Source organism: Anoplopoma fimbria, chromosome 8, assembly GCF_027596085.1.
Source record: "Anoplopoma fimbria isolate UVic2021 breed Golden Eagle Sablefish chromosome 8, Afim_UVic_2022, whole genome shotgun sequence".
NCBI lineage: Eukaryota > Metazoa > Chordata > Actinopteri > Perciformes > Anoplopomatidae > Anoplopoma > Anoplopoma fimbria.
This window is the reverse complement of record NC_072456.1, coordinates 2,397,652-2,413,214: the sequence shown is the minus strand read 5'-3', so window position 1 is coordinate 2,413,214 and position 15,563 is coordinate 2,397,652. Positions and strand designations below refer to the sequence as shown.

The window sequence follows — 15,563 nt, the reverse complement described above, 5'->3', positions numbered from 1 at the left end:
GAGCCACACATTTTAACCAAGCACCTTCGATTGACTGTATCTCACTGCTGAGTGAACAGGTCTAATATAGGAGCACACCAAATTATATTTAAATGCATGTCTTTCTAACTTCAGCAGCATGTATCACTGCGTAGGGTAAAACCACTATTAAACATATACTATCTGTATTTGGACTCAATGTGATGCCATAAATCCAACCTACAACATTCCATCATCACTTTACTGAATCACACAATTGACTCTTCAGACTAAAGATAACAACGTAAAAAAAATCTCTGTTCATCATGGACTGACAGATGTAATTTCTAATTAAAAAAAAAAAGCTCCTTGTGACTGTGACATTTTATAGGAAATAAATGTTCTTAGGATCCACAAAAACGATGGACCTTGGTCCCAAGTATTTAAAATAGTGGTAAGATGTGTAATGTTTTAGGATGCTCTGCAGCATGTAGCCAGTAGGGGGCAGTAGGTTTCTTTTAAGACTTGTAATGAGAAAACCTGTGTCATATGTTATGTAGTCATTACTGTCATAACATTCCCTATTAACTCTTCACTGGTTTTTCATTTAACATCTGAAATCACTTACCATTAACATCACCACTGTATGGTGGCACATAAAGTGGTAACATGTATCATAAGGTATATTTACAATGATTCGTGTGGAAAATGACCAGTTTAGATTTTCTATTGATGTCTTTTATCCAAGAAGATTAAGTTTAACTCATGGAAACTGTAGAGTATTTTTGCCATGCAACTTATTCTTTTTGTGACCCTCTGTTTTCGGCTCATTGCTTAATCCCCCTGCTCTCCCAACAAAAAGCCAAACACTACCAGCACCGCCATCACCCAGACCTGGGTTCTGAGTTTTAATCTAAAGCAACCACCCGCTCCACGCAGCACTGTCCAGCGGCCCTGCTCGACCGGCCTCTCTTTGACCGTGGTGCTGCGCCCTTAGGGTTTTCAGCCCTCAGGGTTTGTTCTGTCACTTCCTCGGTGACCAAGAATTGGGCTTAAGGGCTCAGCACCAGGTCAGGTCGTGGTCAAGTGTGGTCTCTGCTCAGTCGCGCAGAGATTAACATCAAGGTATATATGGATGCTAACATTTTTTCTCCCTCCAGTCCACTAACAGAATGTTGTTGTTTTTTTTTTGCTTTCGCAGACAGTTTCTTGATTCGGACATGCCTAGGTACATTATTTTGCGTCTTTTCTCATGCTCTTAAGTTACACAGACGCCTCATCTTTCTAACGTCCTGTACGCCCTGTCATTCCCACTCAGCCTCCAGTGGTTTCTCTACCCTCTCTCCTCTCTCTGCCATTGCTGTCAGCAATTCATCCGTGCCTCTTTGTTTTCTCCCCTTCTGTGAGAAGTGAGGGATGTGGCTCTGCATGTCCCTGGTTGTCTTGCTGCGTTGGCTGTGTGTTTGTGTGTGTGTGTGTTTGAGCTGTTATCAGGCTGCGGTTTACAATGGATCAGGGTCTGCATGGCTCCCTTTGCTTCACGTGGACTGTCTTTGGCTGTGTCTCTGCCGGAGGTGTCGGAGGTGTCGTGGGGCCAGTATCACACTCTCTGATCCCTGATTGTTTACAGCTGTTGATTTCTCTGTAGAATCAAGTTAAAAAGTCACATCTGACATGATTGTGCTCCCTTTTGTGGTCGTACGGAAGAAATTCTGTATGGGTAAGAGGTGTAAGTACTTGCCAGTAGAGGGTGTAAGTGATCCATTATTACAGTACAGTTCATTTGAACTAACAAAGGCAAAGAGATGCATCCTGTCCTGAGCAAGAACATTCAGAAAATGCTGCTCATTTGCTACATGCTTATTATTTTCATATTGCAGTGAAGCAATATTTTGAATCCATGGATATGCTTTTGTTAGTCATCTCTAATCCCAACAGAGAGCGAGTATTTCCCATCACAGCTACAGATTATTAACAGGAACACCAGTCATCCGTGCCGTAATATGGATCACATCATTTTCAGTACCCTGCTCTGGCACACTGCTAAAATGCAGCCATTAAAATGTAATCCACTGAACAATTACCTCACCCGTAGCACTTTGCTCAAAATTGCTGCGATGTTGTGAATATTTCTGAATCTCGTACCTCTGGGCGGAACTCTGCCAAACACCAGAAACAAACGGCCCCTCACATGTCACGCCAGCAGCATGACTTCAATCCTGGCTCCCGTGTTTTTAGGAGGTAGTAAAAACGCAGAGAAGCACATGTTGGTGTAGCGCAAAGAGGAAATTGCTTCCTTGTAGTGTAAGCGAACACTTTTCTACTACTGGGAAAGAAGTGCGTGTGTGAGTGTGTGAGTTAACACACTTGCTAATTACTTCAAAAACAGGCTGTCTCTACACTGAATCCCCTTTTCTTCACACAGAACAGCAGAGAGGTTCTCCTTACTACAGAGTCAACTCAGTTTTATTGCTGTTTGCTTCTTTCATGGTGACACATTGTTCACTTTCCCACAAGGTCACCTCAGTCCAAAGCCAGCGGGCCCAACATCTGAACCTCATGAAGAGTCCATTCAGCCTGTTTTTTACGGCTTACAGAAACATTAGTTTCCTTTTCAATTCATGCTTGGATTATCTTTTTTTTTTTTTAAAGTCAAGGCTGTACCGGGATTCAGGCCAGAGGAGTAACTGCTTTCAGTGTGTGATTATTTCCCCTCGGGGGAAATGGGGAAAAATCGTGTACATTAACGTATGGAGTAAATCAGAGGCGTAACAGAAAGCAGCATTGTTTTTTGGCCTGAGGAACGGCCATGTGCTGTTATTTGACCCTTTCGATGGTAGGGCAGGATGAGGGATTGTATCAAGTCGATCAGCACCTTCCAAGGGGATTTCTCAACGTTTTCTCATGGGTGAGCTGTATCATCCATGGCAGGGTCTTACATAATCTGATAACAGTGTTAAACAAAGACCACAATCCCAGCCACGCAAGCCAACACAACCACAACTCACTTCCTGTCTCTCATTTTCTGCTCTTTTGCTGATTTCTTCTTTCTCACAGTATTTCCTTGGGAGTTGACCATAGGTATTTCACTGCCCTGTCCCTCATTTCATCTGGCTGTCTCTCAATCAACCCCCCCCTTTCCTTTTTCTGTACTAAGAGTCATATCAGCTCTCTTTGCTTTTCTGTAGTGTTTGTACAAAGTAGAGCATCATCACAGTCAGCCTGTTGCATGCAAAAAGATTTCATTGGCACTTTTGTTGTACTAAGATTAAAGGAATACTTACTACAATATTTGCATTTTTTAAATCCTTATATTATGTTGTCTGTGTTACAAATCATATTTTAGTCCACTTTCTGTATGTAAAATATTTGTGATTATTGAAATTGAATGTTAACATCTCTGTTGATAGGTTGACAGGCTTTAGCATGGGTTAAGCTTTGACTGCTAATTTGTTGTTCGGTTAGAACTCAGGACTTAATTGTTGACCGCTGATTCATTTTCTTTGCTTGTTGATACTCCCACCACCTCAGGACTTTCTACCGCTTCGAGGCCGCCTGGGATAGCTCCATGCACAACTCGCTGCTACTAAACCGAGTCACTCCATACGGGGAGAAGATCTACATGACCCTCTCTGCCTACTTGGAGGTACAGCACAGTGCCTTGCGTTCATGAGAGAATTGGCTCTTACAGTATCAGAAGTCATGTGTGAATTACTCTCGAGGATCCATGTCAGAAATCCCTCCTCTCACATCCCTTGCAGATGGAGAACTGCACCCAGCCCGCAATCATAACCAAAGATATCTGCATGGTGTTTTACTCTCGAGACACAAAGCTCTCGGCCTCACGCTCCATCCGGAACCTTTTTGGCACTGGAAGCCTGAGAGCAGCAGATGGGTGAGTTCAAACCTTCAGAGTATTGAAAATATTGTGCACCTCCTGTGTTCTCTATGTTGTTAAAGAGCTCCGTCTTTTTCTCCCTCTAGAAACCGTGTAACTGGAGTTTATGAGGTCAGCCTTTGTAACCTTGCAGATGCAGGAAGCCCAGGTGAGAGTCAGGACAAAGTTACGTTTTTGCATTAAGCTTGCCTCTGCAGCATTTTGTAACCCTGCACCAAACCACTCCAGGTATGCAGAGGAGACGCAGGCGAGTGCTGGACACCTCAGTGGCCTATGTCCGTGGGGAGGAGAACCTGGCTGGGTGGAGGCCCCGTAGCGACAGCCTCATTCTGGACCATCAATGGGAGCTGGAGAAACTCAGCCTCCTCCAAGATGTGAGGGCATTAGTTACTTTTGTTCTATAGCACAAACTACTTGTAATACCCTAGTAGCCTACCTGTGGTCATGCTTCTGTTAGCAGCCTTAACTATAAATGTGTCTAAGTGTACTGTCTTGAAAGTATCTGCTTCTTAAAGGTCTTAAGTAAATACATATTTAATTAATTCATACAAATAAACCCTAATATAAATATGAGGTGAATATAAACTAACATAATGCAAAAGAACAACATATAACTGTTATTAAAGGAAAGATCCAAAGTATGTAAGACAATTGTATGATCATATTTGAATACTGTTGTCTTGTGTCTTGTGCCGCAGAGTTCAGTTCTTGGCTTTATGTTACAATGCTTCTTAATTAAAATAACAGGACTGAATACCTCACATAAGATGTTTCTTAAAGCTCAGTTGGGAATATAATAGATTTCTTGAACTCAACTTTGAGTAAGAAGCAAGGGAACCTTAGTGAATATATACAATTTCAAGTCAAGAACATCAGTTTAGTATTTGCAGAAAACTATTCAACATCCATTCTATGATCTTGAAAACAAGAATGTAATGTAGCCAAATTGGGAAGTTCCCCTGGTTTCACAAATACATAAAACGGGATATCATTGGCAAAGCAGTCATAAGAGACACAGCCAACATTATGGATAAGATAGCATGTAAAGGGAAAACAAGCTAGGACCCGGGATAGATCCCTGAGGAACTCTGTGTAGTCCGCAATGCATTCCAATAATTCATGATTAGAATAATAGGAAGAAACCCATTTAAGAGCTATACAGTACCAGATATCCCAACCCACTTCCTCAAACTATATAATAAAATATTATGATTTATGTTATTGAAAGCAGCTGTGCCTCTGATGGAAACCAGACTAGAATTTGGCAAATGAACAACCTCTGCAATTTCCAAAAGTTGCTTGCAGGCAACTTTCTTTAAGTTTCACAAGGGACATTGTAAATAATTTGTAAGTATTTTTTGCTCAGGTGGAGAAGACCAAACATTACCTTCTCCTGAGGGAGAAACTGGAGTCCACCATGCTTATGGGCCAGGAGTCCCTGCAGTCCTGCGTCACTGAGGAGCTGAGCGAGTCTCCTCAGCCCCCCGAGGTCGACCGGGAGGTCAGCTCCAGCTCTGAAATCACCACTGAGAGGCAGAGGGAGCTGGCTGCCAAGGTCAGCCATCATCACTTAGTCAATACAGAATTTCATGTTTGAGTTTGTCCTGTTTTATGATATTACAGATGTGATTTGACTCAGCTTGTATCCGACCTTAGAAGACATTTTAATCGCCCTGTCCTTTGTTACACACAGTGTTTGCGTCTGCTCACTCACTCCTTCAACCGAGAATACAGCCATGTGTGCGTCAGCGCCAGTGAAAGCAAGGTAGTGCTCAAACACTCCGATACAAACTTTCACATGAAAATAAAAAAAGATTAATGTCTGTTGAATGGTTCGTCACAGTTGAGCGAGCATGCATCTGTGTGGTTGTGTGTGTTCCAGATCTCAGAGATGTCCGTCACAATGCTAAGAGACTCTGCTTCAATCTCTGCTCTCAACACAATCACACCCTCTTCAACATGCCCTTCGCTGGTTGAGGGTTGCTATGGCGATGCTGAACTCAGGTCAGTGCCAAGATGTACTCTTATGATTGTTGTTGTGTAGTAATTGTCATCCTTGGTAGCCATGGTAGTTCCTGTTGTGTGGAGGTCTGGATTAGGTACATTATGAATATTGCAGACGTGTGAATAAAATGTTCAGTAGTGTTATAACATGATGTACTAAGGATGGTAACGTCAGTCACCACTTTGGTTGCATAAGATGTAGGTAGCTGCTTTATTACTAAGGCTCATAGACCTATTGTCTTTGTACTGCAGACCCCGATGCCCCGCTCTCGTGCCGTCAGCCCCAGTCCAGACACACATCAGGACGCAGACGCCAAGAAGTCCATCAACGGAGCCTCTGAAACCAAACCAAGGATCCGCAGATTTTTCCCTGACATCCAGGAGATTAGAGTCAGGTGGGTCTGCCACAGTGACTCTATCACATAGTGGTGTGGAGACATCTTTCTTGGTTTCACATGCGGTGACATTTTATCTCTTATTTTTGCAGCCCCATTGTGTCAAAGAAGGGTTACTTGCATTTCTTGGAGCCACACACCAACGGATGGGTGAAGCGCTTTGTCGTCGTGCGGCGGCCGTACGTCTACATCTACAACACGGAGAGAGACTCTGTGGAGCGGGCTATCCTCAACCTCTCCTCTGCACAGGTGGAGTACAGTGAGGACCAGCAGGCAATGCTGAAGGTTGGTGATTAACCACAAACTCTCTCTCTCTCTTATTTGTAAAAACATCAGGTCAGGTATATTAAGCTTTTTTCTTGGCTCTTTCACCAGACCCCGTACACATTTGCCGTGTGTACAGAACATCGTGGAATTTTGCTCCAAGCCACTAATGACAAAGAGATGCATGACTGGTTGTATGCGTTTAATCCCCTTCTTGCTGGAACTATCAGGTAAAAAAAATAAAAAATACGTCAACAGGTAAAAGTAAACACAAACTTGTAAATGGAAAATGCATCTTTGATACAAATACATCTTCTTCTCTGCCTCTCAGGTCAAAGCTGTCGAGAAGACGAGCCGGACAGATGAGGATGTGAAACAACACTCAAATCTAATGAGAGAAGGATGAAGGCAGAGACTTGAGATGTACATAGATCTTTGTCCTTATTCCTCCCCTTGTGCTGAGCCCCATCCCCCCCTCCCCCACCACAGTCACCAACAACCATCTCTCTCCCCTGTACGTTCTCGGTTTATCACTAGTGTCCTCAGCACCTAAAGCGCCCATTTCGTGTCAGGCCTTTGCTGCATTGTGAGTCTCGTAGTCAGAAGAACCTCTTCAAAAAGCTGTCACTGTACTGTTCTGGAGTTTATTCAAAGCTGGACAGTCGAAGAAAAATGTCGGAAGTAGCAAGAGTTTCTTATCTCAGATTACATACGTATGGTAATGTACTGTAGTTGTTGTCAGTGACACATCAAGCCTTATACATTTACTCCTTAAAAACAATGCAGTGACATTTATTTTTACCTGACGCCGTCACATCAGTGAGGATCACATTGCTACATTTGCATCAGTAAATAGAAAACCATGCAGATTCCTCTTTACTCTACAGCTATATATACAGTATCTAAACTGGTTTGCATACAACGTACAGCTAGAAAGTACACGCTAAAAGTAAAAAAAAAATGACAGTTGAGTGTAACTCTGTAGAATAATTCTCTTTTCTTTCTTGTCCTTGAATCCTAAAACTTCTTAGAAACTTTAGCACACAGCCTGGCAAGAGAATGGCATATCATCGTAGACTTCATGTTCTTGTGGCATTTTGATCAATCCATGTCATTTTAGCTACTTATAGGAGCACTAAGGGCATCTACATTCTCACAATAAGTAATCACATGTCATCACCATTAATCCTCCCAAGTTGATCTCATTCTCTACCTGAATTTTATTTGTTTTAAAATGTGATATATTTAGATATTTAACAGCTTTATTATTTATTTCTGCATGTATTTATTTACAAAGACATTTATATTTCTAAAGTAGTAGTATCGTGCAATTTCTGCACACCGCACTTTTTAATATGAGTTCCTTAAATGTTATGAATAATACAACCCTGTCCCCATGCAGTCAATGCTATTTAAACAGTTTATGATTGGCCCCTTTCTTTGTGCTGAAGATTACTTGAATGACACTATCCCCCTGAGGATAGTCACACCTGACCTTTGACCCAACTGATATACATCTGAAAGGGTCATCAAATTGTGAGGTTGAAAATATTAAGGTGGTCTGACCATCCTCAGCTGCACAAAGCTACCTTGTTAAATGATCTAAAGTATAATCTGTTCCTCACAGTACAGAATAAGAAACTCGTTTTCTGAATGATGTGTATATTGGTTAAATGTAGTGCCTCTCTTTTTTCAATCATACTGTACAGTATGCCTCTGTACCACTTGCTTTCAATCTACATCCTTCATGCTGCTATATTACGGTTCTGGAAGTGTCTGCAGATCATATCGCATCACTTTCCTGCTTTTCATCCTCGTCATCACTTACATATTCAGACAAAAAGGTATCATTTATGTCCATGTTACATATCTAATATGGCAATCAGCTGTCATATAATACAGAATGTCCATAACACCGAGCATACTTTGTGTTTATACATTTAAAAAAAACCTACTCTCACGTATTTCAACAATCATGTTTTGAAATGGGGGGAAAAAATGTTCATCCCTTGCTCTAATCTTGGATAAAAAATATTGCGACTATGCATTTTCTATTGCATTCCATTTAGATCAATTATGAATCTGAAACTGAAACTGTTCTAAATCTAGTCAGAGATGCAATTGATGAGCTGTTGTGTGAAGTTTGATTGACGAGCATGCCTCAGGTCAGCCAGCCTAGAGAGCACGCTCACTGACAGTAGTCACATTTTACTTCCATACTAGTACCACATCTCGACAGCATTAAACTGTTGCACAATAGCGCTCTTTCTAACAGCACAGTCAATTTTAGCAGGGGATGACATCGTAACAGCAATTAGTATGTTTTTATTTTTTCCGCTGAGTAATCCATCCACAATACCATATTTTCTAAGGCTGGAAAGTATTCTGTGTGTTGTGGACTTATTTTAAAACATTTTACAACCCTTGACGTGTGCACAACTGTAAGTAGCTGTGGCTAATCAAACAGTCAACAGTCTGTTAATATCTTTTGTGTGTTGTGTAACAAAGTCCTGTGATCATTTAAGTCTATCACAGACTTCCTTGGCGGAGACTGCTGTTTGTATCTTATCCAGTTATAGCATCATCATTGAGGGAATGCCCTGCTGTACATTACACTGTCTCAAGCACTCTTTTCTGTCTCATATCCTTAAAACCCCAATCTTAAAATGTGAGCCTGTGATTGCTCCAGTCTGATCTCTGTGTTGAGATTAATCCTCGTGTTTTCATCGGGCCTTTTAATGTGCTTCACATTTGAGCCAACCAAAGTTTTCTTGGTGCAGTCACACAAAAAAGAAAAATCACACTGAATGTACATTGATATTGGAAAATACCTATACTGCTGGACTGGTAATTTGACTTGTGTTTTGTTTTCACGGTCTGGTTACTTATTGATTGTAGGGTAGGTTACTATCAGGGAGCCAAATGGAGGTTGTGGGACATACCTGTAATAAGTCCACTGATGTGCGAGGGGAGCTTGGTTCATTATGGCCCTGTTAGGCATTGCATCTTGTACTGTAGGTAACCTTACTGTCTCACCTGTATTTTTTTTTCTCAATCACCATCATGCTGACAGCCTTCACAAAATCTACTTTTTCTATTCCCTCTCCTCCCCTTTGAAGGAACATCATTCACATTTTCGTGCTTCGATCTAATATTTTCTTTTTTTCAATCTTCACCTGTACATTTCTTTTTTTTTTTCTCCCTGTCTTCAAATTACTTTGCATTGTATATAAACATGATTGCTGTGAACAGTGTATTATAAAGTTGCACCCATTTACAAAGTAGTTCAGTCAGTGTCTCTGAGTGTTGAGAGTTTAGCGTCAAATGTTTGTGTACACTAAACACATTGTCATATATGAAATAAACATGGAAATTATGCAACACAAAGTCATGGACTCCTCTTCTGTGTAGTATCTACGCACACATAAACAATAGAAAGGTGCTAGGCAACGTGGCTGCATTGCAAGGTCGTAACCATGGAAGCAGAATCCTGAGTTGCCATGTTTTAGTAAAATTACGTAAAAAAAAAAAAGAGCGAAAAAGAGAAAGATACTGAGCAGTCTTTGCTTTTACTTAACGCTAGCATTGTTCCAACGTAATATTGATAACATTGAATGGAATTTTTATATAGTAAACCACACTTTAAAACGTTGAACTACCGGTGAATTGCTTTGGGAGCGTTCTCGGACAGCTTTGATTGCAGCTTTCCCTTTAAGACATCTGGCAACCCGGCGGAGTAGCGCCTAGTACTCATCCAACGCTAGCTAGCTGATGATTGACACACAGCCTCGTAAATCTATTCAAGATACCTTCACATCACTTCACAAGGTTAGACACACAACTAGCCGAGAGTGTCAGACGATGGAGAACATATCTGACTCATCTTGAGAGCCCGAAAGCAGATGTATAGTCCAACGTACTCCTGCTAACAGACATTAGTTGACGTTGGCAGCACTTGCTAGCTTTAGCTACAGTTAACAGATGCTACCTGCAGTAAACAGATGCTACCTGCAGTAAACAGATGCTACCTGCAGTAAAGTAGCGTTAGCTGGCTTAACATATCCCCTGTCTTTCTGACATGGCCAGGGGTGAGACAGGCTGTTTGAATGTAGCAGTTAATTACATGTGTTCTGTTAACCGTAAGCGTTGTCGGTACCAGGAAGCAACACATCCGGGTAACTTAGCTGATGTAGTAACGTTACCTCTTCACATGTGTAATGAACCTCTGTGTTAGAAAGGCACAGTTGGCTTTTAAGTACACACTACGTGGTGTGATAATGATACAATGAGAGTTCACTTGCAGTCATTCACTGTAATGGGCAATAATACTTCTCTAACTCAAAATAAATGCAATTCCAACTAATCTACATTACATTACAGTCATTTAGCAGACGCTTTTATCCAAAGTGACTTACAGGAAGTGTATTCAACATAGGTATTCAAGAGAACTACTAGTCACCAGAAGTCATAAGTGCATCTCCTTTCTTAAACAAGCATCTTAAAGCATAAACCAGAGCAAAAGTATAGTGCAGAGGCAGATTACTACGAAAACAATAATTGCAACAGACTAATCCGAATATAATAAGTGCTACAAACTACTACGAATAGGATAAGTGCAGTAAACAAATACGAATACAATAAGTGCAGCGAACTGATACGAATACAGTAAGTGCAACAACTAATACGAGTGCAATCTAAAAGTTGAGACCTATAATTAGAAGTTTTGCTGCAACGAGTTGTAAAGTGTTATACAAAAAATAATTCACTGGAAATATTGCCTGACTGTAACAAATCTGCACAGACATCCTGCTAAATGTCTTATTTCTCCCTAGGAGTGTAATGGCCAAGCAATCTGATGACCTCGCCTCTGTCATGGGTCACACCTTCACCGACCATTCCTTTCAACATTACTCAGAAATGAATCTAGAGAGGTAGGAAGGTTTGATTTGGGATCGGTGCCGTCGTGTCAGTCGGCCCATTCACTCTGAATCACATTGAGTGGAAAGCAGAAATTAAACTGATTATGAAGCTCTTGATGTTTAGTTCATGTGTAGCATATAGGCTTGATGCAGTGCGTGAAATGAGTTGAGAAAGATTGTCTATAATGTGATGTAGGATCTACATGGACTACAATGCCACTACTCCGCTGGAACCAGAAGTGATCCAGGCCATTACTGAAGCCCTCCAGGATGCCTGGGGAAACCCAAGTAGCAATTATATAGCAGGTGAAGAATACTTAAACCTTCATCAACATGCCTTTGACTTAATGTTAGATTTATAAATGAGGTTTGTGTGTGCGTGTGTAAAGTAATATCCTTTAACGAGCTAATTATGCTTTTTCCCTCATTTTCCTTCTCAGCAGCCAATCAACCAATAAAAAGGTGCTAAATCAAATTTATTTTGTAGGTGCTAAAGCCAAGGCAACAATTAATCAGTCCAGAGAGAATGTGGCAAGAATGGTTGGAGGTAAAGCGGAAGACATCATTTTCACATCAGGTGGAACAGAGGTAAGTGGAATTTTATTTTGCTCTGGTGTTCAAAAAGATACATCAGTTTTGTGCGATGCTGGAAAATGTTTTGTACAAAGTTGTGGTATCAAGCAAGCAGCAGTGGTTCATTGCAAACAAATCTTCTTTCAGGCAAATAACCTGGTGCTGCACACTGCTGTAGAGCACTTCAGGAGAAGCTGCAGGGCTGCAGAGCAATGTGAAGGACACCAGAATGGAAGCAATGGCCTTCCTCACATAATCACCTCTAACGTGGAGCATGACTCGGTCAAACTAGTAGCCGAGCACCTACAGAAAGATGGCAAGGCAGGTAGGAGCCCATGCTTTATTTTAACAACTTATCTGATGTAGCTTTTTTACATTTACTTGCTTTCTTGACTTGTTTGGGTAACTGTGTTTTTGTCACAGATGTGACATATGTGCCTGTGTCTAAGGCGACAGCCCGTGTGGAGGTGGAAGATATCATTGCTGCGGTGCGTCCCAACACTTGTCTCATCTCAATCATGCTGGCCAACAATGAGACAGGTGTCATCATGGTAAGAAGAAGATAGATGCTCTCTTCTATCTTATTATAGTACTAATAATTAAGAAATGTTGTTTCTGTTATCTATAAAGATGTTAGAATAGAACAGTTTGTCTATTTTTGAGTGAGGAATTGATGCTCATTAAGCAGACAGTTGTATAAGATGAAATCCTTCCATGTAGCATATATTAAAGATTTAAAATACAATTTCAGTGTAAAAACGGTGCAGTACAGTCTAAAGAGCCCTGAATGCTGAAACTTCTTTGTCTTGTCAGCCAGTCCAGCAGATCTGCCAGAGAATCAAATCCATCAACAAGCAGCACGAGCGGCTCCGGATCCTTCTCCACACTGATGCTGCTCAGGCTCTGGGGAAAATCAGAGTTGATGCCTGTGAGCTGGGAGTGGATTACCTCACCATAGTGGGACACAAGGTCAGGAACATGTCTGATAAAATATCTTGATTTGGCATCACAAAAAAAGATACGTTATTGAAAGGTCTCGTGGCATTCTAGTTCTATGCCCCTCGGATTGGGGCTTTGTATGTGAACGGCCCCGGAACCAGTACTCCATTGTATCCGATGCTGTTTGGGGGAGGACAGGAGAGAAACTTTAGACCAGGGTAACATACTACACTATCTTACTGAGAAAAAAATCAATAATGTACAAAGTATGCATGAAACAACAGTGAAGATCTAAATATATAGGGGTCTATTTTCTGTCTTTCTGATTATTACAGCACAGAAAACACACCAATGATCGCTGGTCTGGGAAAGGTATGTTTCCTGCTCCGTATGTGTTACTTGAACTACTTTTAAAGTTTTAAAGCATTTTTCTGGAAGCTTACACTGAATAATGTTTGACTCAAAATGAGTTTTGTATCTCCCCAATTTAACAGTGCATGTATTGATTTATTGTGTGTCTGTTAGGCTGCAGAGCTGGTGACCTCTAACCTGTCAGATTATGAGAGTCATATGCAAAGTACCAAACTTTACTTGGAAGAACGACTGAAGGTAAATTTGATTCATATAGAGGGATGAAAAATGTCACATTTCATCATATCTGTGATGGATGTCAATACTAATGTTAGCAGTTTTATTATTGAGGTTATTATCTGCGCAAGGAGATCATGGGTTCTGGTGTGCGTGTGTCTCTCTGTCTGTCCGTCTGTCCACGTCCAATCTCACAAACTACTGGACCCAGCAGAATATTTTTTGTGCTCATTTATGACTGTATGCTCAAGGATTTCAGATGGTTTGGTGATTCCCAATTTTTGAAAAACCTATTTTATTGACTGCTGACTCCTAACGTCAGTAGCAAAAGAGTCAATAGGCTAGGCGATTTTTGGCCTTTATCGTGGCTCAAAAACTGGCACTGTAAAAGTGTTTGGTCTCATTTTCCACCAGATGAATTGAATACCTGATGTGTTATGATCCACACAAATTAGGCTCAAAATGAGGTGACTAAATCCCCGTTTCTTGTTATACTTGCCGGCATCTTGATTGTAAGGGAGCTGGGAGGGACAATTGAGTGAGATTTCACTCTTCTTTATATGTGAGCGGAGAGGGAGACACACCTGGCGGAAATCCGGCTTCTACAGGGTGCACTTTTCTAATTTTAACTGTATTATGATTGCTGTTCACAGGGATTTTTGTTCTTTTATATTATGATCATTCTTACCTTTTATACATAAAAAAATGTCCTTTTCAGGCCATCTTTAAAGACAAGATCCGCTTCAACAGCCATTACCCTGGCTCTGATATCCTCCCTAACACATGTAACGTGTCCATCCTGGGGCCAACATTACAAGGTGATGTCATGACTTCTTCTGTCTCCGTACTATGTCTGTTTTGGCCTGTCCTCTAACCCTACACCAATGTTTGTGAGTGGCAGTTCATGACCTGCACAGGGCTATTTGTAAACCACAAAGGCTTTAAATGATTAATCTCTCTCTCTCTCTCTCTCTCTCTCTCTCTCTCTCCTGCTTTAGGCTGGCGGGTATTGTCCAACTGTAGGAGGCTGTTGGCCAGCGTTGGCGCCGCCTGCCACTCTGACAGTGGAAACAGGTAAAACAGCCCCTCTTTCACCCGTTTTCTCTTTTATGTCCAGAAGCCATATTGAATCCCCCCCCCATCCCATTGTGTCCGTCCACCAGGCCGTCTCACATCCTTCTGAGCTGTGGCGTCCCCACAGAGGTGGCAGCTAATGCCTTGCGTTTGAGCTTGGGCAGGGGGACGACCAAAGCAGACGTGGACGCAGTTGTGGAGGACCTGAGGGAAACCGTGCATCTGCTGGAAGAAATGGACTGATGGCCTTCATGTGCATAAACAAGTCATCCTGTAGGTCAGATAAGGTCAGCTGTATAGAATTAAGAACACATCATCTTGTGTTTTATTGTTACATTCTCTGATCATGCAAAACAATATGTAAATGAAATAATAAAAGGGAAGCACTTGAAGCTTGAAGTGACCTTACGGGTGATGTTATGGAGAGATGACTGTATTCAGCTTCCATCACGTCATGTGAGGAGCTAATCAGCTAATTGGAGTGAGCTGTATGACATGTATGAGTGTTATGGAAATAAAATATTAACAAACACCTTTTGATATTTTCCTCACGATTCTAATGAGCTATAAAATAATAAATATATAAATTATAATCATCTTTAAGTCCCACCCAAGGAGATTGCATTTCTAGAATAGTTGTATAAAATATAACACTCATCGTAATCCCCCTCGCCTTGGCTCCGACTGCTGCCATTACTTAAGTTTCCGTGCCGCCTCAGCTCCCCCGTCTCCAGTGAAGCATCGGTGCGTGTGCCAGCATATGGTCGCCGCCGCACAAAGGCGAGCGGGAGGCCACGAGCGCTGCGCCTTCACCCGTCTTTCATTACCTTTCTATCTCACAGCACCCATGACCCCCTCCCCTCTTCCCCCAACAGCCATGCCAGCCAGCTGGCTGCCCGCTCGGGTGTCACTTTCCTGGCTCGGGAAGAAGCAGCGAGTGCACAGTTTTTG

General features: G+C 41.6%; 2 protein-coding genes across 2 annotated transcripts in view; both read left to right on the top strand.

Annotated features, from left to right (window-relative positions):
• kif1aa (kinesin family member 1Aa) overlaps window positions 1–6,936 on the top strand; it is a 35,158-nt gene extending 28,222 nt beyond the window's left edge. Inside the window, 12 exon segments of the mRNA XM_054602575.1 lie at window positions 1,160–1,186; window positions 3,490–3,604; window positions 3,720–3,853; window positions 3,943–4,004; window positions 4,085–4,230; window positions 5,223–5,411; window positions 5,550–5,621; window positions 5,739–5,864; window positions 6,113–6,255; window positions 6,348–6,540; window positions 6,631–6,749; window positions 6,851–6,936. Of these exon segments, the coding sequence (XP_054458550.1) occupies window positions 1,160–1,186; window positions 3,490–3,604; window positions 3,720–3,853; window positions 3,943–4,004; window positions 4,085–4,230; window positions 5,223–5,411; window positions 5,550–5,621; window positions 5,739–5,864; window positions 6,113–6,255; window positions 6,348–6,540; window positions 6,631–6,749; window positions 6,851–6,893 (1,369 nt within the window). The 3' untranslated portion in view covers window positions 6,894–6,936.
• Window positions 6,937–10,264: 3,328 nt separating this feature from the next.
• Window positions 10,265–15,137, top strand: scly (selenocysteine lyase). The gene is made up of 13 exons (XM_054602595.1): window positions 10,265–10,347; window positions 11,352–11,450; window positions 11,635–11,744; window positions 11,926–12,026; window positions 12,159–12,336; window positions 12,435–12,562; window positions 12,825–12,980; window positions 13,062–13,168; window positions 13,286–13,322; window positions 13,476–13,559; window positions 14,257–14,356; window positions 14,537–14,612; window positions 14,702–15,137. The coding sequence occupies exons 2-13, from the start codon at window positions 11,359–11,361 to the stop codon at window positions 14,853–14,855; spliced, it is 1,323 nt and encodes a 440-aa protein (XP_054458570.1). The 5' UTR covers window positions 10,265–10,347; window positions 11,352–11,358; the 3' UTR covers window positions 14,856–15,137.
• The last annotated feature ends 426 nt before the right edge of the window (window positions 15,138–15,563 follow it).

Bases quoted from the DNA above. Each gene is read 5' to 3' on its own strand.
- scly (XM_054602595.1), top strand. From the start codon at position 11,359: ATGGCCAAGCAATCTGATGACCTCGCCTCTGTCATGGGTCACACCTTC. The intron at 12,337-12,434 runs GTAGGAGCCCAT...TTTTTGTCACAG, and splicing joins ACAGAAAGATGGCAAGGCAG to ATGTGACATATGTGCCTGTG. The intron at 14,613-14,701 runs GTAAAACAGCCC...TCCGTCCACCAG, and splicing joins CACTCTGACAGTGGAAACAG to GCCGTCTCACATCCTTCTGA.